We start from the raw sequence: 27,598 nt of genomic DNA on the forward strand, positions 1-27,598 counted from the left end.
AATAAATAATCTTAAATAAACACTCTAAATTAAATACTGTTACTGAATAACTCACAATCATCTTCAAATTGTAACAATATACAGGCAAAGTTAATACTCAGTATATGTTAACTGATGTGGGAGAGTCTAATCGAAAAAGGAAATAAACAATGTTCCCCAGTAGGAAAAAGAATCTAACATTTATCTGCAGCTCTCTCTTAGGAATTCTGGTGTCTGGAAGTTTTTAAAATCAAGACTGGATATCTTTCTAAAAAGTATGCAATAGCTCAAACGAAGTTGTTGCTTGATACAGAAATTACTAGGTGAGGTACTTTGGGCTGTGTTCTGCAGGGAATCAGACCAGATGATCATAATGGCCCCTTCTGGACTTAAAATCTATTAATCCTATGTCTCATACAGAAGAGAAATAAAGCCAAAAGAAAACCATGATAACACAAGCTATTTTTCAAGTATACAAATATTTGACAAACTAACAAGGTGTTTATACTATCAGTCCAAAATTAAGAAGAAAATTAACCACTAAATTCAAAAGGATAAACTTAAAGTAATAAAATCATGGGGCATGTGATAAAGAGGAATTTTACAATCGATATCAATGGACCTCAATCATAACGTAGGAGAGTTATAAAGTGGTAAAAATGTAATATAGAAATCACACTCATGCAAATAACTGAAAATAAGCAACTTTATCTCACTGTATTCTTCACACAAAGGATTAAATAGGACTAGGGGTCTACCAAATTCGTGGCCGTGAAAATCATGTCATGGACTGTGAAATCTGGTCTCCCTCATGAAATTGGTCTCCGGCCACCCAGTTCTGAAGGCAGAGCGGACAGCGATGGCTGCTGGCCAGGCACCCAGCTCTGAAGGCAGCACCACCGCCAACAGCAGCACAGAAGTAATATGCAATCCTGCACTTCTGTGCTGCGGCTGGTGGTGGCACTGCCTTCAGAGCTGGGCGCCTGGCCAACAGCCGCCGCTCTCCGGCCAACCAGATCTAAAAGCAGAGCAGAGAGCAGCTTCTCCCGTGGCCCAGCTTGAGGCAGCGCCACCACCAACAGCAGCAGAGAAGTAAGGATGGCAATACTGTGACCCCTAAATAGGCTTGCCACCCCCTTTTGAGTCAGGATCCCCAGTTTGAGAAATGCTGCAGAAAAATCACATTTTTCATAAGCTGGTCACAGCATAAATAGCAAAATGTCTATTTATGCTGTTACCAACCTGCAAAAAATGTATGATTGCGCCACAATTTAAGTAGACCCCTATTTATAAATAAATAAGAACCAATGGTACAACTCAATACTATTATTTATTATTAAATCTTGTCATTATCATAAGCCCAGATGCTCCAGACAGGATCAGGGCCCCACTCTGGGTGCCATACAAATCTAAGAGGTAGACATCATCCTTTCCCCAAAGAGCTTGCAATCTAAGTAGTAATAACTAATTCTGCCAAAAAACGAAGTACTAGACAGACAACTGATTTCTATAGCCCTTTTAAGCTATAATTTTCAGTGTTCAAATTCTCTTACTTAACCAACATTTTCCCCCTCACTTATCATTTGGAATCAGCAAATAATATGCCATAACAGAGTGATTCCTAAATTGTGGTCTGTGGAGCCCCTTCTTGGTGGTCTACAGAATGAAACAATTTGAGAAGTAGTTGAAGCTGAAGATTAGGTAGGGAATGAAGGTTGTCTTTAGGAGATATACTTCTTTTACAAACCATTTTGCAGAATGGAATAAAGTACTAAATGGAATTAGACACAAGGAGTGATCAGAAGTTTAGGGTTGTTTTTCAAATCTCAGAACCAAATTTAGCTCTGCACTTTTAAAAAGAGCACACATGGATTTAGCTAGGTGACCGTTGTTGAAGTCATTGGGGATTATGTTGCTAAAATCCAATACTTTTTGATGTTTTTGTTTCTTTGAATTCCTACAATCACATTCATCTTTATAACTCAAGACTTAAAATGTTGAAAGGAAACAAAAATAAAACCTTCAAATGTGGCTATGTACTGAGAAATGACTATGCAAAAATGTCATCATATTTAGCAAATTTGCTGTCCTATGTTCCTGAGTGACATAAGCTTCCCAGCACTGATAGAAACAAGTTTTTATTTCTGTCATCACTGTAGAGCCAATACAAAAATTATTCTCTCTTTTTCATGACTGTCAGATAACTAACATATTTATTGACCCAAAAGAACAGTTTGATTTCAGCTCCCAAGCTGAGATGCTCAGACTGACAGAAAATTTATCTTCCGACTCCTAAACAGAGAAAAATGTACATAGAAGTATTTGAGACTGAATAAATATGGATACCTGGGGTGTAATTTTTATGAAGTCTCTTTTCAGAGTATAAATCATATTTTAATTCAGATATATTTTTATTTGAAAACTGTAATTGTACTTTTAATTGAGATGAAATAGAGATATAAAATTTCAAATGGGCACCTAAAAGAAATGCGTAAAGTTATATATATCCACAAACACACAGATATATTTGAATAAATATATTTAATTACAAATGTATACATTTTCTACGTATGGGAACAAGCAGCATTAAGAACAATTTCTTGGTTAATTTTTCCTCCAGACCATAAGCTCAGACTCACATAGGGCACACTAACTTCAAAAAGGCACACATGTAGTTTCACATAGCTATAAAAAACAAAATTAAACAAGCCCACCCTAACAGCTGTGACTAATCAAGCTGAAAGTGCTTTGAAAATGGTAAGTTTGCTCCATGACATTTATGTTGACACTGCAATCAAATACACATTAGGAAATTCATGAATGTAATCTCCTTCCATTTAAAAAGATTTAAAGGGAAGTAATGTAGATAATTCCATATAAATTAACTAGAAATTATTTGCTAGAAATAATGTTAGAAATGATGAAAATGACATTGCTGCATCCATACAATACTATATTTATAATTACTATGTTTTTTATTTTTAAAATATTTAACCAAATCATTAGCCATTACAGTAGGCGATTGTCAAGCAACATTTTTATTTTTAAACTAAGATTTTGACTTGTCTCTTCAAGACTTAGTCAATTTCTGTGAGTCCTTCAACTCTAGTTTTTTTGTTGTTTTTTTTAAACTAACTTATGACTACTGGAAAAATAAAGAACCGGCTGACTTCATCCCTTTTACGTTATTGTATTGAAAAAACAAATAGGTAGAATCATTTCCAATTTGGTGGCCTCTGAATAAGTCTTTGTCTCCTCCAATAGACTCCTATCCAAGTGTCTTGTTCAGCTTCTACACTAGTCTTGTTCAAATTCAAAAATATTCTATTTGATAATACAAGGGACTTCAGAAAGTCAAGGGCATTGACACAGGAGAGTGAGTGACCCTGGTCTTCCTATAGCATAAAGGTTATTTTATATAACCTACATTCAGAAAGTGATATTATTTATTCTTTGTATTGCAGTAAAACTTACAGCCCTCAATTAGGAGCCCCATTATGTTAGGTGCAGTTAGTTCAAACATGTACCAAAACACAATTCCTGCTCCAAAGGTGTTACAATCCAACAAACTCATACTTTCATCTTTTCTAAAGCAGAACTAGCTACTTACCTGATACAAATAATCCTCAAATACAAAATAGTAGTCATCGTTGCTCGCTGTCAGCTTTACATCCTACAATTAAAAAAATATACCAGTTTGTTGCTGAAAGATAATTTTTTCATTTGGGTGATGTCTGCAGAATCGAGGCCCAGGATAGTGGTTAAAGACATTGTTTCAGCATTAATGAGTTCCCTTTCACTTATCAGTTGATGTCATACACAGACTTCATATTTATAATTACAACACACAAACACTACAATAGTTTGATTACAATCATATTCTGGACTAAAACTTGGAGACCAAAAACTCTCCCCTTGGTGTTTATTCAGACCAGCATCAAACAAAAAGCATCCTTGAGTCGTCATTAACTACCCACCCCAAACACCAGCAGTTTAGGGCTCAATCCTGCAGACAAGTCCTCCGTGTTCTTGTGGGGATTTTTAAATAATGACTAGATTCTACAATTGTCATTAATGCTAAAAGAAGGTTACTTACTTTTAACGGGAATTCTTCAAGATGGACTCCATACATTCACATGCAGGGGATGCATTGGCTGGTGCAGCTTGGACTATGGAAACTTCTCACAGCAGTGCCTGTTAGGGGGCTCAAACATCCCTACTGCTGCTCCTGCCCCTCCCCTCAGTGTTTGTGAACGTGCTATAAAAGGGGGCACAGTGTCCCCTGTGTCAGTTCCTTCTAGTCCACCACAGAGTCAATATTTCATTAGCAATCTGAAGAAGAGGGGAAGGTGGGCAGGGAGTGGGAATGTGTAGAGTCCCTCTCGAAGAATTCCAGTTACAAGTAAGTAATCTCCATTTCTTCTTCAAGTGTCCTCTGTATATACCGAGTCATGGGATAGTTTGGCAAGCAGCAACCCACGACTGGATGGTGGGATTCAGTATCCTAACTGAATAAGGATTGTAGTATGGCCCTACCGAACTGAGCATCCAATCTAGATGCTGGATCTAATTAATAGTATTTGGCAAAGGTGTGGCTCGAGCCTCAAAGTAGCAGCCTTACATATTTCAATCAGAACATTTCTGGACGTGCTAGAGAGGTAACCACTGTGCTAGTCAAGTGTGTTTATAAAGGATGTGAGCCATCCCTGTGTGGCCTCTTGTGTCCATGCGCAGCAGTGCCGGTCACCCTGCCTTAATTTCCCAGATCGGGTTGTCAAATTCATTGGGTTGCATTAAACAGCGTCCCCACCCACCCCTGCCCCAGCATACCTTCTGAGGGTCTGATTTATTAACAGAAAGTTCAGCAGACACTCAAGAAAGGCTTTCACCCAGGCTTCTTAGCAGGGAGGCAAACTTCATCTGAGTTTATCAGTCCCACCTGAGTCTAGCAATCCCATGCCCAGGCCCATTACCCATAAGGCACTCTGTATGATTTCTTCTCTGTAACTAAGGCCTCTGCAGGGCTTTTGTGTTGAATGCAGCTCCTCACCTGGCAGCACGCAGCTCCTCACAGGCTGGGCCTTCTGCAGCTATCTGGGAAGTCCCTCCATAAATTCCTTCTCCTGAGGATTCTATTGCTGTGTTCCCTGGGAGCACCTCTCCCTCACAAGCCTCCTAGCAGCACCCTCCTCCAACTGAGCGTTGGTAGCTATTTATCAGATCCAGGTGTTTGTTAGCTAATTAGCTGCTAACTAGCTACCTGGGCACTTAGCTACTGACAAGTGGCTGACATGGGCTCATTTTCCTTTACGAAGTTCATCACAGGTAGACTGGTCCTGACATCCTTTAAAAAGGGCCCAGACACCCCATGACAGTGTCCTAACTTCTGCAGAAGGAGGATCTGATGCAACTGTATATCCCTGTTCTTACAGTTGTCAGCATAAGAAATAAAAATTTTAGGAGACTTTTGAAGCTCTCTCATCCTATTCAGATAGTAAGCTAAAATATGTAGTTTGGATTCTTTTTTATAAGCATGAGAGCTTGGAAAGGCAACCAGCAATTAACTGATATGAAATCCAGACACCACTTTTGAAAGGATTCAAGGATGAGGTTTAAGGGCAATTTTATCTATGTAAAAAACAGTGAATGGTCAGGTCAGCCATAAGAGCATGCAACTCACTCACTCACCTTGCTGATGTAAAGACTATTATAAAAGCTGCTTAAATAAACATATGAAATAAAGAACAATCCACCCTTGGTTCAAAAGTAGGATTCATGAGCTGGGTGAAGACCAAATTAATTTCCTATGATGAATTTGGGTCTTTCACTGGTGGGTACATATTAACTGAAACTTTCATAAATATTTTAACTGTGTCATGTGCAAAGACAGATTTATTATCTATAGTACATGATGCGCTGCTATTGCTGTTTAAGTGTAGTGTAAGACAGGTCTAGAGTCTTTACATGCAGTAAATATTAATACACTAAACTGTTGCCCACACAGAAACTACACGCTTGTCAGGTCATGAATTTATACCACCTAAACTCCACACTTTCTGGTTGATTGCTTCCTGGAAATAACCTTCTAAAGTGCAAGATTTTTTTTCAAGGTCCATTAAAGTCCTACAACCCATGGCAGCTAGATGTAGAGAAAGAGGACTGGGAGATGAACCTTCACCTCCTCTTGTGAAAACAGCTTTTGCTGCTATCACTGGCAGAAAGTTGTAAACCCCCTCAAAGAAGTGAAGAATGTCCATATACCACCGTTGTCTCAGCCAGGTAGAATTTATTAGAATTACTCTGGCCCCACTGTGCTTTATCTTTATGACCCGCTGTGTAAGAGGAAAAGGAGGAAGCATATAACAGGCCCACCCCCCAATTCAGAAGAAAAGCATCCAGTGTGAACAGATTGTCTCTGTCCATTCTGAGCAGAAACAAGGGTATTTCATATTCTGGCTCATGACGGAGAGATCTACTTCCAGAAACCACCAGATATTGAATATGTCCTGAATTACTGAATCCTTAACAGAACGTTCATGCAACTGCCTCACAGCACTGATCTATTATGTTGCTGTAGTTGCCTCCTAAGTTCAGGGCAATTGGGTAGATGTTGTAGTGGATACAGCAGGCCCATAGCTAGACTGCCTCCTTGCACAGCTGAGACGAGTGAGCTACTCCCTTCTCATTGCTGTTTTCTTGTCTGTGACAATTTGCACTACTTTGTTCTGGATGTGAGATAGAAAAAATTTGAGAGCTAGACAGATGCACTCCTCTCCAGTTTACCTATAAATCTATTTTTTCCATGACTCCAATTGTCCTGAATTAATAGATTGTGAAGGTGCGCTGCCCATCTACTCTTAGACTCATCTGACGTGACTGTCAATGATGGAGTTAGGAAAACTGAATGATTCCCTTTCAGAATATTCTCTTAGAGTATCCACCATGACAAAGATGAAAGAATGTCATGAAAGATGACTGAAAGAATACTCTGAACATAGGGCATGTCTACAGAGCAGCTAGAGTCTGATTTCCAGCACAGGTACACAGATATACACTAACTCTGCCAGAGCTAGCACTCTAAAAATAACAGCATGATTATGGTGGAAGGACAGCGACTTGTGCTAGCTTCCCAAGTATGTACCCGGGGGTCAGGCAGGATAGTCATATCTAAAACTGGGAGACATACCTTACTCTGAATTAGAACCAAAAAATATCAAAAACTAGGTGAGAAGTCTCCTCTAAAGCAACTCTCAGGAGCATTAATATTGTAACCATTCTACCCATGAGATAATTAAATTGCAAATCCTCTGAAGGTGAAGAGACTGCAACATTACCAACATTCGCATCAGGAGAAGAATCATTCTCAAGCTCTGGGTATACCTGCTGATATTCCATTTGAACTACCGGCTTCTCTTCTTCAGATAAAGCATCCAGCACTATAGTGGGAAAGTGCTCTCTTTAAGTAGATACAAAAACTGGATCCAAGAGTCTCGGATCTGAGGTGTGAGCCTTTTCCTATCTCTAGTCTGAGATGAGTGCTTATGCTGGTAAGGCTGAAGGGCTCTGTGATGCCTAGGCAATGGGCAATATGGCCACACCACACAAGGTGGCACTTGACAATCCTGCCACTTGCCACTTAACCCAACTATGGCAACATCTCATAGGACAAGATGATCCACACAGATTATATCTAGTTGTATAGTCAGGTTTTTGTGACTGAAAGCTCAGATGAACATCAGTAACTCTAATGTGATCCAATTCTTCAGAGAGTGGATCTGATCTCAGATCTGACAATCACACTATTGGCAAAATAACTGATCCTGGCATCTATTCTAAACAATGGAGTGTAATGGCGGGGAGGGGAACCTGGCTGACTCTTAGGGAAGCGGCCAGGGAATACCAAGATAGATCCCTCTATCTCTTCCTCTCATCTGGTGTAGAAGGATGACACAGTAGATTTCTTCTTCTCTCCCATAAGAGATGAATCATTCAGATCTGAGAAACACTCCAAATGCAGCTCTGCGCACCTGAGCCATAGGAACCAGATGTACTGGCAACAAGAGCTACAGAGGTTTTTTCAGATCTGATGCAACCTTCTGAACTGAGGAGAGATCCTTTGGGAGAGGTTTTCTCCATTATGGATCATTTGTTCTCTTTGGCTTCAGAACAGTTAGGCTCTGATCTTGCTCAGAGAGATCTGAGGAATCCCCCAGCATGTAGCTTTGTCTCAGCCTTTGGAGCATGCTTAGCCTTGATACTGTCTTTCTTGGAGCCAAGATTATCAGATCTGATGTGGCTTGGCTCTCATGTCAGAGGCCACAACCAATCAAGGTTTTAAGTGCTTCAAAGCTGGATCCAATTATTTGGATACTGATAATGCAACAGCCTTGGAACCAGAGCCCAGCTCAGAGACCAGTGCCTTTTGCGCTGCAAGGTCTGGTAGGTTCTAGGCATTATATTAGTTTCCTGTCCTTAAGCCTGGATTCTTTAGCAGAGTTGGAGCAGAAAGGCTTCGCAGCCAGTGCTTCTTGTGACAGTAAGGCTTGTAGCCTATTCTGCTGCTCCTTATGTGCTCACAGGGTACTGAAATTTGAGTATCTTGAAGAAGAGTAGCCTTTTCCAGGCATGCCATTTAAACAGCTAGTGCGAGCATGGATGGATGCTGGAAAGACCACATGATCTCTCTCTCTCTCTCACACACCCACCCCCCCCATTTAACATCTGGTTATTTCAGCTTTGGATTCATCATGGAACCAGAAGTCAGAATTGAAGAGCTAACTAAATATATCCCCTAACTAACACTAACTGTACTAACGCTAAAGCTAGACTAGACTAAGGTACAAAAATCTTATTGAGAAAAGGATCTCGATTCAAAGCATCCAAAGAGGTTCACATCTACCTCCTCCCGCAGTTGGAAGGAAATGAGGAAACATAGAGCACCACACCTCCTTTTGTAGTCTCACCCTCAGAACATTCAGAAACACTGAGGGAGGGATTAGAGGAAGATGCAAACACTCCAAAGAGCACTGCGACAAGAAGTTTCCACCATCTAGTCTGCAACAGCCAGCACTTCCCATGAATGGGAATATGTAGAGGACACTCAAAGATGAGCATGCTTTATTCCAATGCTCCATATAACCAGAACATTTGTGTTTTCTTTACACAGAGTTATTGTTTTGATCAGTAAATACTCACTATTTAATGAATTACTCACTTTGTAAATCAGGCTGTCCACTAAAAGATCATGCTGAATCACATTGGACTTAAGCTGTTCGTAGTACAAAATGTCCTAAAATGAAATAAATATTAATCATTCTTCAACCTGAAATAAAACCCCGATTTATATTTATATAAGTAAAATAAATGCTGACAGCTACATAGGAGGGCATATTACTGAAAAGAAGGAAAAATTATTTTAAAAAAAGAGAGAGAGATCCATATTGCCTGTAAATACCATTTGAAATATCCTTTCCCCTACTGTCAAGAGATACATTCCATTGTTCATCCTAAGTTTCCTCCATAAAACAAGTAAAAAAAACTGGGGAAGGTGCATGAGGATCCACATAATACAATATTATTGCTTAGTTGTATGTTAGATGACACAAAAAATGAGAATGAAGGGAAGAGTTTGGACAAAATTGGAATTCTCAGTCTTCCAAACTTTTGCTCTCTCTAGAGCCAAGCCTGCTTGAAAGTTCTGAAAGAACTGTTCCGATTCTTCTCTCCAGCACCTTCTATTTTCATGCACTTCTGTTTTCATGGGTTCCATCAAATCTTGTTTAATATTAGTGACGTTAATATCAGTATGTAATTAGAACTAAGCCAGTCAGGCCTTTGGATACAATATGAATATCCAAATATTTAAACCCACAAAAAGCCAGTCTAAATAGTAGAAATGTCAAAAGGAGATCACGGAAGGACTACATTGAGGAAAGGTTTAGACTTTTCCCAAGTTCATCTTAAATCACCTGGTTACTCCCTAAACATCTGTGGAGAATATACTTCCAAAGAGGAAGTGTCCTGGAAGGAAACACTCTTCTGTTTTTGCCCATGCTGCCCCCTATGAGTGGGAGCAGCTCCCTGCAAAAATCCACAAAACCACTTTCTCCTCTTTCAATTCCCTACTTAAAACTTACCTCTGCCATGATGTCTACAAGTGAATATGGCTTTACACAGTTTTACAAGGATTTTTTAAAAATCCAGCTGCCCTCAACCCCTTCCCTTCCACCGAACCCTTCTGGGACTCCAGAGGACACATTCAAACAACTTGAACGATAAAGACCCTAGACAGCATTCACTGGCTGATTTCTTGTAAGTGCTGCAGCAGAAGTGGTTCTTTCAAGCGAGGGACTTGAAAAGTGAATGGGTAGTGGCCTTACGGGTAAGTTTGCAAAGGGCAGCATGCAAGAAAATAAGAAGGTGGTGGTTGTTCTGTTCACATGAGTATTAACATAGGGTGGGAAGAATACCATGCTCAATTAAATCAATTCTATAAACTCAGGGACCAATTACAATTAGTAAACTCTGAAACTAGGAAAAACACTGTCTATTTCATGTTAACTGAAAATAGCTCAGGGTAAAATATATTTTCATTTTTCTTTCCAATAAAGGGCAAATAAAGGTAATAAATCAGAATTTTGTTAAATATTTCCTTTAAACAAGTTCAGACATAAAATATTCACAATATAAATGATTCAGGATATGTATTAACTGTGCTTTAAAAAAAAAAAGGTTTTGGACAGAAGTTTTATTATTCATGTTTAAAGCCACTATTTTGAAGCAGGGTTCAGAGTAGCAGCCGTGTTAGTCTGTATCCGCAAAAAGAAAAGAAGTACTTGTGGCACCTTAGAAACTAACAAATTTATTTGAGCATAAGCTTTTGTGAGCTACAGCTCACTTCATCGGATGCATTCAGTGGAAAATACAGTGGGAAGATTTATATACACAGAGAACATGAAACAATGGGTGTTGTTATACATGAAACAATGGGTGAGGGGGTGAGAGAACCTGGATTTCTGCAGGAAATGGCCCACCTTGATTATCATACACATTGTGAAGAGAGTGGTCACTTTGGATGGGCTATTACCAGCAAGAGAGTGAGTTTGTCTGTGGGGGGGCGGAGGGTGAGAAAACCTGGATTTGTGCTGGAAATGGCCCATCTTGATGATCACTTTAGATAAGCTATTACCAGCAGGAGAGTGGGGTGGGAGGAGGTATTGTTTCATGGTGTCTGTGTATATAATAATGTCTTCTGCAATTTCCACAGTATGCATCCGATGAAGTGAGCTGTAGCTCACGAAAGCTCATGCTCAAATAAATTGGTTAGTCTCTAAGGTGCCACAAGTACTCCTTTTCGTTATACACACTGTAAGGAGAGCGATCACTTAAGATGAGCTAATCCCAGCAGGAGAGCGGAGGGGTGGGGGTGGAGGGAAAGAAAACCTTTTGTAGTGATAATCAAGGTGGGCCATTTCCAGCAGTAGACAAGAATGTCTGAGGAACAGTGGTTGGGGGGGGGGAGGGGGAAATAAACATGGGGAAATAGTTTTACTTTGTGTAACGACCCATCCACTCCCAGTCTCTATTCAAGCTTAAGTTAATTGTATCCAGTTTGCAAATTAATTCCATTTCAGCAGTCTCTCATTGGAGTCCCCGACCTGGGGTATTCTATCTGCTACCCAAGATCCATAAACCTGGAAATCCTGGACGCCCCATCATCTCAGGCATTGACACCCTGACAGAAGGATTGTCTGGCTATGTAGACTCCCTCCTCAGGCCCTATGCTACCAGCACTCCCAGCCATCTTAGAGACACCACTGGCTTCCTGAGGAAACTACAATCCATTGGTGATCTTCCTGAAAACACCATCCTGGCCACTATGGATGTAGAAGCCCTCAACACCAACATTCCACACAAAGATGGACTACAAGCCATCAGGAACAGTATCCCCGATAATGTCACGGCAAACCTGGTGGCTGAACTTTGTCCTCACCCATAACTATTTCACATTTGGGGACAATGTATACCTTCAAACCAGCGGCACTGCTATGGGTACCCACATGGCCCCACAATATGCCAACATTTTTATGGCTGACGAAGAACAATGCTTCCTCAGCTGTCGTCCCCTAATGCCCCTACTCGCGCTATACTGATGACATCTTCATCATCTGGACCCATGGAAAAGAAACCAGTAGGTTTGCGGTATAGGGTGGTGTTTATGTGACCATCGCTTATTAGCACCGTAGTGTCCAGGAAGTGGATCTCTTGTGTGGACTGGTCCAGGCTGAGGTTGATGGTGGGATGGAAATTGTTGAAATCATGGTGGAATTCCTCAAGGGCTTGTTTTCCATGGGTCCAGATGATGAAGATGTCATCAATATAGCACAAGTAGAGTAGGGGCATTAGGGGACGAGAGCTGAGGAAGCATTGTTCTAAGTCAGCCATAAAAATGTTGGCATACTGTGGGGCGGGTACCCATAGCAGTGCCGCTGATTTGAAGGTATACATTGTCCCCAAATGTGAAATAGTTATGGGTGAGGACAAAGTCACAAAGTTCAGCCACCAGGTTTGCCATGACATTATCGGGCATAGTGTTCCTGACAGCTTGTAGTCCATCTTTGTAGTCCAGGGGTGTGTCTGTGTGGATTTGATCTTGTGCTTTTTCAGGGAGTTTCTTGAGCAAATTCTTTAGTTTGTTTTGGTAACCCTCAATGGGATCAGAGGGTAATGGCTTGTAGAAAGTGGTGTTGGAGTGCTGCCGAGCAACCTCTTGTTCATATTGCAACCTATTCATGATGACAACAGCACCTCCTTTGTCAGCCTTTTTGATTATGATGTCAGAGTTGTTTCTGAGGCTGTGGATGGCATTGTGTTCTGCACGGCTGAGGTTGTGGGGCAAGTGATGCTGCTTTTCCACAATTTCAGCCCGTGCACGTCGGCGGAAGCACTCTATGTAGAAGTCCAGTCTGCTGTCTCGGCCTTCAGGAGGAGTCCACCTAGAATCCCTCTTTTGGTAGTGTTGGTAGGGAGGTCTCTGTGGATTAATATGTTGTTCAGAGGAGTGTTGGAAATACTCCTTGAGCCAGAGAAGTCGAAAATAGGATTCTAGGTCACCACAGAACTGTATCATGTTCATGGGGGTGGAGGGCAGAAGGAGAGGCCCCGAGACAGCCCAGCAGAAGAAGCTGTCTTAAGAGTATAGTTGAATAGATTAACAATATTGCTGGGTGGGTTGAGGGAACCATTGCCGTGGCCCCTTGTGGCATGTAGTAGTTTAGAAAGTTTAGTGTCCTTTTTCTTTTGTAGAGAAGTGGTATCTTAGAAGGGCCACTGCCCACTTATTTTATTTATTTTTTCTTTTCAGTTGTGCCACTCAGGGACACATTCAGCTGGGCCAGATGTCAGGAGGAAGGGGTTAGCTGCAAAGCAACCATCATTTGAGCTACACTATGTTGTTTTGGGCATTCTCTAATATTAGTTCCATCCCACTCTCCCTCTTTTAGGTTTAACCTACAAAGAAGGGGAGGAGGAAGAGATGACATTAGGGATTGCTCCACAACAACCCAGCAGGACTTCAGAGCTGGTTGCTCAGCAACTGAACTTGCTCCAGCAACATATACCACAGCTATGGGCGAACACAGACAACAGTGACATGCTTAGATAATGACCTCTGAAGAAAAAAAAAAAAAAGTAGACCATCAGCAGCTTTTCTAAAGGAGTTCCTTATTAGACTCCAGTCTCATTCCTAGGCTGCCTTCATACCAGTTTTGTCTTCATCAGAAGTGATGGAGCACTGCCTAGTCAGTTTGCAGTGAAGAGGAGCTAGGGGAGGAGAATCAGAAACAACAAAAATTGCAATAAACCCTGCAAGGTCACTGTCATGGTTACACAGACAGCTGCACCTCTGTTCCCTTTTTGTCTCTCAAGTGCACACCGCTCAAGTGTCAGGCCTTGTGCCTTTACCTCTACTGGGGTGGAATTCCTCAATTCTCCCACTCTTAGACTGGGCTGTCGGCTACAGCAGCCTGCATATAAACAGTGCCTACCCAGCAGGTCAACCCGAGTTTGGTACCTGTGGTTCTTCCCTTTGGGAGTCTGTGACCAGTGGTGTCTATGTTGCTTATGCTAACAATAGAGCAAAACAAGAGAAAAAGGATTTTGTAACAACAGCCTACAAACACATCTATCTTACCTAAAGTCCTATCATTCCAGGGATAAGCTAGACAGGCCTAACTTCTTCAGACATTCCTAGTAAGCATGTGTGCGTCATTCTTGTTCCCCTGAATAACAATTTGATTAGCCATATGAGAGACAGCCCCTTCTAATACAGCTAGAGCTGCTTTGTTCGTGTCAGTTCCCAGGCTTTGGCTCTGTTTGTCAAAACTAATTCTGTAAGATGGCTGAAGACAGGAGGTGGAATCTTCAAAGTTAACACTTTTTCGGCATTGTCTCTTAATAACCCTTAAGTTATAAACAAGGGGTGGCTTATTTTGAGCTATTGTTTCACTTCCTGCTTGTTTTTATTACAAGCCCCCTATTAAACTAAACCAAAATATGTATACGCTAAACATCCCAATAACCACCTCCCCAATAACACCATACAGTATTAATAAATTATTACAGAGCAGCTCCACTCCTGTCACAATCACCATACTTTATCAGGCAGGATCAATGTAGATGGACTGCGTTCCTTGACTGGCCAATGAGGACCATCAACATCTCATATACACAGGCTCAGAATCATGCACACTTCACATGTGGTTTCTTGATCTGTGTGAATGAGTGTGGTTTTACCATGTTGAACAGGTACACATTATTCTTCATTATTTTATTGCATGGTACTCACAAATGTGCTTCGCAGAAAACACTAAAAGACAGTTCTCTTGTCACAGAGAGTTTACACTCCAGATTACTTTATGGCTTTGCATCTCTGTTATGAAACTGTGGAGTATTGTTGTCAGGCAGGTGAAAAGGAAAACTTCAACAATGGTACACACTGTCTGAAGAATGCAGCGTGTGAAAGCTTAAGGTGAGGCAATCCTAGTATGAGCCCACGTCTTTTAAATTTGCTACCACCAAAAATATTCTTAAATGTGAAAAAGTTGCAAGATGCATTGATCTGTTAACCATGGCTTTTTCAGGGGACTTTGCTAATTGGCCATAGAATTCTCTAGCTAAAAAGTAAGGCAGCAGGAGGACATGGTATTCTGCTCCTTTACAGGGAACGTTAATAACGCAACTTTAGCCATGCAAGATATGTCCAGCTACTACCGTAATGGGTGTTCTATAAATCTATGTAATAAAATCATAATCAAGCATTAAGGGAACTAAGGAAGTAGATATTATTAAGGGCCTAATTATTTAAAAGAAATATGTTGTGCAGCAGTGGGCTACCGTAATTTTTTTCTGCTTTGTGCAGAGTGGGGAGAGAGAGAGGCTGTGACCTAGTATTCTTTCACTATAAAGAACAAGCTGCAAGAGAGCAGTCCTAGGGGATATATGAGGTCAAAGAACCAGCAAAACATTGCTGAAAGGCAACAATCACTTTTTCCATAACTAAGCACATCACTTAGCTCTTCAGAAAAAATTATGCAGAAACATAGCATTAAGTAAAGTCTTCACAAACAAGTTTAAAATGAAATCTAGGTGAAAGCAAACTCGAGCCAAGCGAAACTTTTAGAGGCAATTTTAGAGCCAAAAAATGAAGCTTATGTGGAACATCTCAAGAAGACAGATGCCATAGTTGGAAGAATACAATTAATGACTTGGCATTCAAATGTCATGACAGCTAGCAACATTCTGCAGGTGGTCATTGTAGCTATTTCTGTGAAACATACAAATAAGGAAAAAGAATAGGATGTACAATATGATTCTCTTAACATGTTCTTTTAAAAAAAAACTGTATATGAAATTTAATAATTTGTAAAATATAAATATTATGGTCCCTGTGTATGGTGCTTGAAGGAATGTAGTCAGCTTTTTCCATTTTATAATTTTAAGAAGATAATGTACTACATATATTAATCCACAAAGGATGGCCAGACATTTAAACAAAATGAAAACCAATCAAAAGCAATAAAAGAGAAACATATGGCCACAGATTATTTACTGAACAAGAATGAGATGATTTAGAACATATAAATAGTCCAGTTGTAAAATATACAGAGACCAAGTAATATCTAATTAGGAAAAGAGAAGTAAAAACAACTATTCAGACACTGGGGGTTGGAATTATATTTAAACATAGACTTCTGGAAAAGGTTATCCTTTGCTACAATGCATGCAGAGCACATTTTCAACTCATAATCAAAACCAAATTTTCTTCTGAACACAGTCACACTTTAGGGTCACAAGTGGCTCCAGCCCACAGGTTAGACACCACTTATCTAGTATTGACTTTATATAGTCTTGTTTTATCCAACTGGTATGTTTTTTCCCCCACATCTGTTTGGGTGTTTTGTTCCAATTATTTGTATTAAAATATTATAAAACTATAGCTTTTAAGTAATAACTTAAAATAATTTTTCTATTTAACTTCATAGTCAGAACAATTTTACATTAAGCCCCTTTGCTGTACTCTTATACTTTCATTCACCCATACAATAAAATGATAAGATGGTGCAAAGAAACAGTTTACTAAAAAGGATAGATATTCTTTATGCAAGAGAAAAAAAGAGCTTCATAATTTACACCCTAATTTAACAGACATCATGAGTTTTTTATGACTGTTTTGAGTTTTAAGCTTTGTTTATGGCATTATATTGCATCATGATTAGAATGTTAATGGTTTACTTTTAATTAAAATATTTATTAGCTTCCTATCTCTGGACTTGAAGGGCAGTTTGTATTATTAATTAAGCACAGCAAACTGCAGTTTTGTATAAATTACAATTTAGAAAAGACACTAAGAAACCTTCATGGTAGCTAAACAGTCTACGCTACAGAAAGCTATAAAAATAAAATAATCTAAATGGAAGTTTCACTTAAACTAATGAGCTATTCCTTAATCTTAAGCATAACAAATATATTTAATACAATTTTGTAATGTTTCTGTTTTTGTTTGTTTAAATGTGAAGAAAATCAGTAATGCCAGTTTAAAAAAAAAAATCACAGCCTTCTGTGATAATTTTAGAAAGCATCCTCCTTTCCAGAATATAATTAATTTTAATCAGGATTCAGACATAGTATACAGAAAAGGAAGATTTTAAACATCCTTTGAGAAAAAAACCAGATATTCTAATGAAAAATTGTATTAGACATTATCTGGTTCAGAACCAGGCACGCTCACTATTAAAACACTGGAGATTAAATTAAAAATCAACATTATGGGTTTTTAAAACAATTACATTAAAACAAAATTAGATCTAAATTAAGAAACAAAGCAGAGTTCCAGCCTGCTCAGTGTGAAGCAAAATCATGTAAAACTGTTATTTTACCCAATTAGCTTTTCTGTAGCACTTTCCATTAAAGGATCTACAAGAACTTTACAAACATTAGATAACTTAATTTTCAACCTAGACAATTTACACATTTTGGACTTAATGCTACAACCACAAGAAAGTCACTAATACTGATGATTACTTAATTTTTAAGAGCTCATATAAATAGCTTGAGAAATCTCTGATAAAATGAAACACAAAGGAGATAGAATAGGAAGACAGACCGTATTTCACTAAAGATAAATATTTTAACAAATGAATTATCTACTATAAAGATCATAGTACTGACTGCCTCTTTCCATTAAAAAACCCATAGGCTTGCGGGACAAGGTGGAAGAGAGAGAAGGATAGGAGAAAAATCTCTGCAAGCCTTCTTCTGTGGAACGTACTTCAAATTCTTCCTTGTGTAAAAAAGGCCACATTTATCAAACATGAGAATTCCTTTCCTTGTGTCCACAGGTATCATATCTAGACAAAGTTTAAGGGGAAGGTTTTTAGCAGTTTTCTAGTACAAAATTAGTTATTCTAAACACTTTGCTGTAACAAAGAATTTTCCACCAAACAAAGTTATAAAAGACATCCCGATGAAGTGAGCTGTAGCTGTACGAAAGCTTATGTTCAAATAAATTTGTTAGTCTCTAAGATGCCACAAGTACTCCTGTTCTTTTTGCTGATACAGACGAAAACGGCTGCTACTCTGAAACCTGACTCATTGAACTATTAGTGTTTGCAATCAACTATATATTTTATATTTTTCCTCCTGTGCCAGAATGATCCTATCCACTCTAGGAGTGGTATTTCTGATTTCTCATTGATCATGAATTCTCCATTCTGCAATGGTGAACTGCAAAATAAAGTCAGTGAGTTCTTTTGGTATCACTTGCATGCTTTTCTGTTACTAGCTGTAATGTGGTTGGAGCTCAAATTTCACTATGCCTCTCAGCAGGAAGAACATCTCTGCTCTAGGCTGTGATGTTGCAGGCCAGCTCTTTGCCAATTTATTCCCTTGACTTCTCGCAGTGCACTAGGTCATGTACTTTTCACCTGCAATACTTGTTAGATTCCTTATTCCCAAAATTTTAAGTGCCTGGCAAGATCTCACATAGTTCCTTCTCTTTGCTTACTGATCTCACTGTTTCCCCATGTAGGGTATGTCTATACTGCAGTTGAACACCTGTGGCTGGCCCATGTCAGCTGACTCAGGCTAGCAGGACTCGGGCTATGGGGCTGTTTAACTGTAGTGTAGATGTTTGGGCTTGGGCTGTAGTCCAGGCTCTGGGATCCTCCCCCCTCGTGGGGACCAGCTGCGGGTGTTTAATTGCAGCATAGACATACCCTTAAAGCTAGTCAACACTACAATGGTATTTCCAGTACAGCTACCTTGGCAAAGCCCCATAGAGGAACTGCAGAATATACCAGAAAAAAAAAAAAAAGAGTTCTGTTGATGTTCTAGTTAAACCAACTTCCCAAGCTCTTTGGCCAGTATACTTCATCTGTGGTGCTCATCACTATAGTATATGAAAAAACTGTATTTGCTCATTTTTTGCAAATTAGGAACATAAGAACGGCCAGACTGGGTCAGACCAAAGGTCCATCTAGCCAGTATCCTGTCTTCCGACAGTGGCCAATGCCAGGTGCCTCAGAAGGAGTGAACAGGTAATCATCAAGTGATCCATCCCCTGTCGCTCATTCCCAGCTTCTGGCAAGCAGAGGCTAGGGACACCATTCCTGCCCATCCTGGCTAATAGCCATTGATGGACCTATCCTCCATTAATTTATCTAGTTCTTTTCTGAATTAAATTAAAGACTGTATCACAATGCATACACATAAGGGAGCCAAATTAAGCTTGCACAGGCAACATTATTTCTGGCATTTCCCAACTTTTGAGAACTTGACTTTACAACCTGAAGAATGTTCTTTTTAGCATAGAGTTTGTGTGAGTACAGTTTTCGAAGTTTTTAAAAAAAGCAAACTAAAACCCCAGAAATTCCATCATGTGACATCACACGACACCCACCTGATTCAACAGCGGGATCGGAAGCTTTGCCACCTTAATAACATTCTTTTAACAGTTGTGTGTGTGTGTGCGCGTGTGTGTGTGTGTGTGTAATTTCCTGTACAACTCAACATAAAAGACTAATAAGCAATTCATTGCCAGACAGCGTACTTATATATTCCTAAATAATTCTGCAGCATAGAGCCAACAGTTTATTACTCGACGCCATCACGTAAGCACACTGCTTGTATCTTTGCGTATGATACTGTAGATTGTTTTTTTTACCTGAGCTTTATTTAAACACAATCTCTCGAACTAGCATATCTTGATGCTCTCACACACACCAGCCAACTCCGCCTTTCAACTTCTAACAAAGGAAATTTACTGACCTATATTAGATTTATAGACTTATACAGTCAGTTGTAAATCTGCAAGCCTAGAAAAGTGTAAACGCCAAATGACACGCATTAGAGAGGAAAAACTATTGCAGCCATATAATTCAGTAATGAACAAGCAGAGAATGCGAAAGTAGTGCTGGATAAACCATTAAAGCATATACAAAATATACAGATATTCTTTGTGATCGGTTACTTGAAAAGTGCATAGTTTTACTAAACACCTTATTTCACCTTTGCACAATATATGCCAATGAGCAGGCACATAAACACTTTTTTACAGTAATAAAATCTCAGGGTATAAAGAGTCTTGGATTACCATAGGTCAAGATATGATTAAGTCTGTGTTTATTAAAGATGACATATGATTAGTATTTCAGTTTATGGATATGCACATCATAACATTGTGCTGTTTTAAACACACTAGTGAGCGTGTGTTCTATGTCACCCTTTGTGACCAACCACAGATATGGGTCTGTTACAACTCTCTGTTTGAGAGTCTAGCTCTTAAAGCTCAAACTGTATACATTCATGCTTTCAGCTGTGAAGGTCTCTCATTCAATCCTTGGTACACTAGTCAAGATGGCAGCCATCAAACTATGATACAAAAATGCTTATTATATACACAACAAGAACGAAATAAACGTCCAGAAAGCTACTTGATCATAAAAGTAGTAGTTTTCAGGTTAGTGTACTAGAAAAATCATGATCTGGAATGCACACTATTTAGCACCACAAGTAGTAAGATTAAGACTAAAGTAATCTGTTTTGTTCATTGATTTGATCATTTCAGTCCCATCTCTTAATACCTCCACTGGCTCACCATCCATTACTGCATCAAATTTAAGCTTCTTGTCTACACCTTTAAAGCTCTGCATAACTTTATCCTGCCTACTTATCCTCCTTTCTCAAGATTCTTATCATCCTCTTCCTAAACCTCAGCACCCACATCTCCACCAGCATTGCCATCCACATTCAGCCATTTGTTAGCTTCTTGCATAATCATCACAGTGCCTTCTCCCACTCAGCACCATATGCATGCATGGTATTACCTCCATTAGCTCATCCACAAGGCTCCAACCCTCTCTACTTTTAAGTACCTCTTGAAGACTAACTTCAATTGCATGTTTCAGAGTAGCAGCTGTGTTAGTCTGTATCCGCAAAAAGAAAAAGGAGTACTTGTGGCACCTTAGAGACTGGTGAATCAAATTATCTTGTATATCCATTGCCTATTCTTTCCTTTCCCCTATACTTTGTCTACTAATTTTTCTATCAATAGCTTTTGAGTGCCTAAGAACAAGGGGCACTGCTTCCAGAATCCACCTTTCCTCTGTGAATGCTACATAAAGAGAAATTAATAATCAAACAAACTATGCCAAATTTTTGAGAAAAATACTAGCATGGCTTTAAAAAGTTATAAGCACTGAAATAGTTGGTTATTTTATTCAAAGAGAAACATCTGAGAATTTTTCTAACCGGGTTGGAACTTTTTTCTAAGCAGTCAGTTTTCAAAAAGTGTGTCATGTCATACCTGAATATAAAAAATATGGCATATCTTACTATTCCTTTTTTTCTTAATAAATGCCTTGCCCTTCATTTATCAAAATAGAAGATTTGATCTTTAATTCAGTTATTTTACTTCGCATACTAAGACAAACATACCTTTAATATATGAAGTGCTCAAGAGAATGTAGACAGATGTGCAATGAAGACAACAAAATGAATTTCGTATTTCTAATCTGGTTACTGTCATAAAGAGAGAAACCTCAGACTTCAGCTGTCAGAATAATTTAGAAGAACTCACATCTAGCATTAAGCATCACAAATATGTTGTATAATATTTTCATTATTACTTTAGCAGGGCTTTTTTATCTAAAGGGAATTTAATCTGTTATTCATTGTAAACAAATGCCTAGACTGTTTCTTCATGAAGGTCTGAACAAAGTGTTTTTATCACTAGACGAAACATCCGTAGTTGGATTTTAAAAAGTCCATTTGTCGACTGTTTTTCTTAGCACTAACGTTTCTGAGGTTTGCTGCCAATGTAAAACTTACAGTTCCTGAAAATATAAAAAGGTGTACATTTCATTAACAATGGCTAAGATCTCATAAACGAAGTAACTTTCTAATTGTCAGTTATCACTGTCCCTCAATTACAACCATATGACTGCATATCTTCAAAGATACAAAAGTGCAATATTATATCATTAACAATTGTGAATGCCACCATCGGTATGCATGGTTCCTGTCCAAGTGAGTTTACAATATAAAGCTCCAATTCTGCAAAGACTTACACATAAAGTTAAGAACATGTGAATAACCCTATTGACTTCAATGGGACTAGTCATGCTGCATAAAGCTAAGAATGTGCCTAAGTATTTCCTAGTACCAGGGCCTACATTAAATAAGAAATACAGGATGCTATGGCAAATAATGTTGGGCAAAGGGATGAGAGGACAGTACACATGTTGGTTCCTTAATTCATACATGTAAGGTATATGCATAAAATGTATATATTAATTTAGAATTACAGATACATAAATTAAAAAAAAAAGATTGAGTCCTATTGTGTCTTACAAAGTGATTGGCACAAGATTAGAGTGTCCACACTACCACTCAAACTAGACCATTAATAAAGATATTTTGGTAATTCATAAATAAAATATAAATCTATATAAATTTACAGATAAGGTCACAAAGCCCTAGCCTAAATTTTCCAATGTTTCTAATTATCAGTTAGGAAGTGTTTGTCTACATTGTTGACTACTTAAAAACAAACATTCAAAATTCTTTTTGAACCTCAGCTCTGTATTTAAAACCTTAACTTTGCTTCACAGCTGCAGTTTGCAAAACTCATGCAAGATACCTAAAACTATTCTCAAAAAGAAAAGGAGGACTTGTGGCACCTTAGAGACTAACAACTTTATTTGAGCATAAGCTTTCGTGAGCTACAGCTCACTGCATTGATGCATTCGATGAAGTGAGCTGTAGCTCACAAAAGCTTATGCTCAAATAAATGTGTTAGTCTCTAAGGTGCCACAAGTACTCCTTTTCTTTTTGTGGATACAGACTAACACGGCTGCTACTCTGAAACCTAAAACTATTCTGAAATTCCTTCTCTCCTTATCAGCTAACTTCTCACCCCAAGTCTTTTATGAAGATTAAACACACATATTCCATGTCCCATCCTACTATTTTCAGCAGATTTCAACATCTTCACATTGAACACAGCCTATAAACAGAAACATTCTAATATCATCCACATGGATTAAACCAGATTACGGACTAGAATTTCCCAATTTCTATAATACACCACCCACTTTGTCTAAATAGACTGATTCACCACTACGCTTGGCTTAATACTTCTTCCACACCAACCACTATTTTATATAATGAATAAGGAGAATTAATTATATTATAGGTTTGGGTCTTAACCCACGCATACACTCATCAAGGCTGATTTATTTACTGCACAATACTTCTGACCTGATTGGTCACACAGTGAGTTTTGGTGGAAGTGGGAATGATTGTATCCATGCATGTAGGCTTTTGTTTTCCAGGCACACTAAACACACACACACACACACACACACACAATTTAAGTCTACAAATAGAATTCTTATAAAATGGCAAACTAACCGTACAAGTCTAAACATTTGAAAAATCCATATGGTAGTTTTCAAATGTTTACTTCGGTGACAAAACAGATTAAAATTGGCAAAACATTACTAGCAAACATACATATGCTTTTTCAATAGCCAGTTGTATTTTAATGTGATTTTAACCTGGTTTGCCCCTTACCTCAGGCTGATTAGAAATATTCAGAATGAGTGCCCATAATTCAGCTCGGAGTGCTGTTGGACACCCCTGACGGACATACTGTTGGGCTGCAGCACTATCTTGTTCTGTTAAAACTGCAAAATATGTAGATGCCATGAATTTACATAACATACATAATCATACATTTCCAGAAATTGTCATGTCATTTTTAAAAGTTTTAACTACACACACTTTTTTAAATACTGAAAGTATTCTCGTCCATCCTCCCCGTGGAAGGAAAAGGCCTGGGTAGAGACTGTCGAATCGCGGAAGTCAACAAATGGCTACGCAGGTGGTGTTGGAGAGAAGGCTTTGGATTCTTTGACCATGGATGGTGTTCCAAGAAGGAGGAGTGCTAGGCAGAGACGGGCTCCACCTAACGAAGAGAGGGAAGAGCATCTTCACAAGCAGGCTGGCTAACCTAGTGAGGAGGGCTTTAAACTAGGTTCACCGGGGGAAGGAGACCAAAGCCCTGAGGTAAGTGGGATACCGGGAGGAAGCACGAGCAGGAGCACATGAGGGGGAGGGCTCCTGCCTCATACTGAGAAAGAGGGGTGATCAGCAGGTTATTTCAAGTGCCTATACACAAATGCACGAAGCCTGGGAAACAAGCAGGGAGAACTGGAAGTCCTGGCAAAGTCAAGGAATTATGATGTGATTTGAACAACAGAGACTTGGTGGGATAACTCACATGACTGGAGTACTGTCATGGATGGATATAAGCTGTTCAGGAAGGACAGGCAGGGCAGAAAAGGTGGGGGAGTTGCACTGTATGTAAGAGAGCAGTATGACTGCTCAGAGCTCAGGCATGAAACTGCAGAAAAACCTCAGAGAGTCTCTGGATTAATAAGTGTGAGCAACAAGGGTGACTTCGTGGTGGGAGTCTACTATAGACCACCGGACCGGGGGGATGAGGTGGACGAGGCTTTCTTCCGGCAACTCGCAGAAGTTACTAGATCCGCATGCCCTGGTTCTCATGGGAGACTTCAATCACCCTGATACCTGCTGGAAGAGCAATACAGTGGTGCACAGACAATCCAAGAAGTTTTTGGAAATTGTAGGGGACAATTTTCTGGTGCAAGTGCTGGAGGAACCAACTAGGGGCAGAGCTCTTCTTGACCTGCTGCTCACAAACCCGGAAGAATTAGTAGGGGAAGCAAAAGTGGATGGGAACCTGGGAGGCAGTGACCATGAGATGGTTGAGTTCAGGATCCTGACACAAGGAAGAAAGGAAAGAAGCAGAATATGGACCCTGGACTTCAGAAAAGCAGACTGTGACTCCCTCAGGAAACTGATGGGCAAGATCCCCTCGGAGAACAACATGAGGGGGAAAGGAGTCCAGGAGAGCTGGCTGTATTTTAAAGAATCCTTATTGAGGTTACAGGGACAAACCATCCCGATGTATAGAAAGAATAGTAAATATGGCAGGTGACCAGCTTGGCTTAACAGTGAAATCCTTGCTGATCTTAAATACAAAAAAGAAGCTTACAAGAAGTGGAAGCTTGGACAAATGACCAGGGAGGAGTATAAAAATATTGCTCGGGCATGCAGGAGTGAAATCAGGAAGGCCAAATCACACCTGGAGCTGCAGCTAGCAAGAGACGTTAAGAGTAACAAGAAGGGTTTCTTCAGGTATGTTAGCAACAAGAAGAAAGTCAAGGAAAGTGTGGGCCCCTTAATGAATGAGGGAGGCAACCTACTGACAGAGGATGTGGAAAAAGCTAATGTACTCAATGCTTTTTTTGCCTCTGTCTTCACAAACAAGGTCAGCTCCCAGACTACTGCACTGGGCAGCACAGCATGGGGAGGAGGTGACCAGCCCTCTGTGGAGAAAGAAGTGGTTCGGGACTATTTTAAAAAGCTGGACGTGCACAAGTCCATGGGGCCGGATGAGTTGCATCCGAGAGTGCTAAAGGAGTTGGCGGATGTGATTGCAGAGCCATTGGCCATTATCTTTGAAAACTCATGGCGATCCGGGGAAGTCCCGGACGACTGGAAAAAGGCTAATGTAGTGCCAATCTTTAAAAAAGGGAAGGAGGAGGATCCTGGGAACTACAGGCCAATCAGCCTCACCTCAGTCCCTGGAAAAATCATGGAGCAAGTCCTCAAGGAATCAATTTTGAAGCACTTAGAGGAGAGGAAAGTGATCAGGAACAGTCAGCATGGATTGCCAAGGGCAAGTCATGCCTGACTAATCTAATTGCCTTCTATGATGAGATAGCTGGCTCTGTGGATGAAGGGAAAGCAGTGGACATGTTGTTCCTTGACTTTAGCAAAGCTTTTGACACTGTCTCCCACAGTATTCTTGCCAGCAAGTTAAAGAAGTATGGGCTGGATGAATGGACTATTAGGTGGATAGAAAGCTGGCTAGATTGTCGGGCTCAAAGGGTAGTGATCAATGGCTCCATGTCTAGCTGGCAACCGGTATCAAGTGGAGTGCCCCAAGGGTCGGTCCTGGGGCCAGTTTTGTTCAATATCTTCACAAATGATCTGGAGGATGGTGTGGATTGCACCCTCAGCTAGTTTGCAGATGACACTAAACTAGGAGGAGAGGTAGATACGCTGGAGGGTAGGGATAGGATACAGAGGGACCTAGACAAATTGGAGGATTGGGCCAAAAGAAATCTGATGAGGTTCAACAAGGAGAAGTGCAGGACTCTGCACTTAGGACGGAAGAATCCCATGCACCGCTACAGACTAGGGACCGAATGGCTCAGCAGCAGTTCTGCAGAAAAGGACCTAGGGGTTACAGTGGACAAGAAGCTGGATATGAGTCAACAGTGTGCCCTTGTTGCCAAGAAGGCCAATGGCATTTTGGGATGTATAAGTAGGGGCATTGCCAGCAGATCGAGGGACATGATCGTTCCCCTCTATTCGACATTGGTGAGGCCTCCTCTGGAGTACTGTGTCCAGCTTTGGGCCCCACACTACAAGAAGGATGTGGAAAAATTGGAAAGAGCCCAGCAGAGGGCAACAAAAATGATTAGGGGACTGGAACACATGAGTTATGAGTAGAGGCTGAGGGAACTGGGGATGTTTAGTCTATGGAAGAGAAGAATGAGGGGGGATTTGATAGCTGCTTTCAACTACCTGAAAGGGGGTTCCAAAGAGGATGGATCTAGACTGTTCTCCATGGTAGCAGATGACAGAACAAGGAGTAATGGTCTCAAGTTGCAGTGGGGGAGATTTAGGTTGGATATTCGGAAAAACTTTTTCACTAGGAGGGTGGTGAAACACTGGAATGCGTTACCTAGGGAGGTGGTGGAATCTCCTTCCTTAGAAGTTTTTAAGGTCAAGCTTGACAAAGCCCTGGCTGGGATGATTTAATTGGGGATTGGTCCTGCTTTGAGCAGGGGGTTGGGCTAGATGACCTCCTGAGGTCCCTTCCAACCCTGATATTCTATGAATCTATTCTATGATTCTATGGAGGAAAGAGAAAGCACAACCCTGGTCAAGTCCCTGCATCAAACAAAGATTCTACCAGCTGAACTTCCCAAGTCTTTATTTCCATCCACAAACGTATTCTTTTATTGCATACAAATATCAAAGGGACATTATATAAAATATGAAAAAGTATTTCAACAAACATTTACAATCACTGTATTTAGTTTGACTCCGATATCCATTTATTTTACCTTACTTCTTTCCCCGGCTACTCATGAGCAATGGGCTACTAATATTTGTTTGATGCTGTCTCTCTCAAAAAGGGATCATTGGGACATTTATTTTGAAAAATACATACAAAATCAGGAGGATTTTGTAAGCAGGACTGTACTTCTTATTCTGAATTTACACATAGGTGATTCCTGGCCCCAAGGCTACAATGGGACCAGGATTTCACCCATGGGTTATTACCCATTTCCTTCTCTTCACGTGTCTTACCTTGCATCTTACTGGGCAATATTCAGCAGCTCAACCAATGGAGGGCTTCCACGTGAAGGGTGGGAAGTATCCCCTTCTATTCCTAAGC

General features: G+C 39.9%; 1 protein-coding gene across 1 annotated transcript in view; it reads right to left on the reverse strand.

The window, feature by feature from the left end:
- Window positions 1-27,598, reverse strand: part of TBC1D19 (TBC1 domain family member 19) — a 106,418-nt gene that overhangs the window by 25,310 nt on the left and 53,510 nt on the right. The window contains exons 11-13 of the mRNA XM_037897967.2: window positions 23,611-23,723; window positions 9,194-9,268; window positions 3,590-3,652 (exon numbers count right to left, since the gene is read on the reverse strand). Of these exons, the coding sequence (XP_037753895.1) occupies window positions 3,590-3,652; window positions 9,194-9,268; window positions 23,611-23,723 (251 nt within the window). The remainder of the gene's footprint in view (window positions 1-3,589; window positions 3,653-9,193; window positions 9,269-23,610; window positions 23,724-27,598) is intronic.

The sequence above is a fragment of the Chelonia mydas genome, chromosome 4 (assembly GCF_015237465.2).
Source record: "Chelonia mydas isolate rCheMyd1 chromosome 4, rCheMyd1.pri.v2, whole genome shotgun sequence".
NCBI lineage: Eukaryota > Metazoa > Chordata > Testudines > Cheloniidae > Chelonia > Chelonia mydas.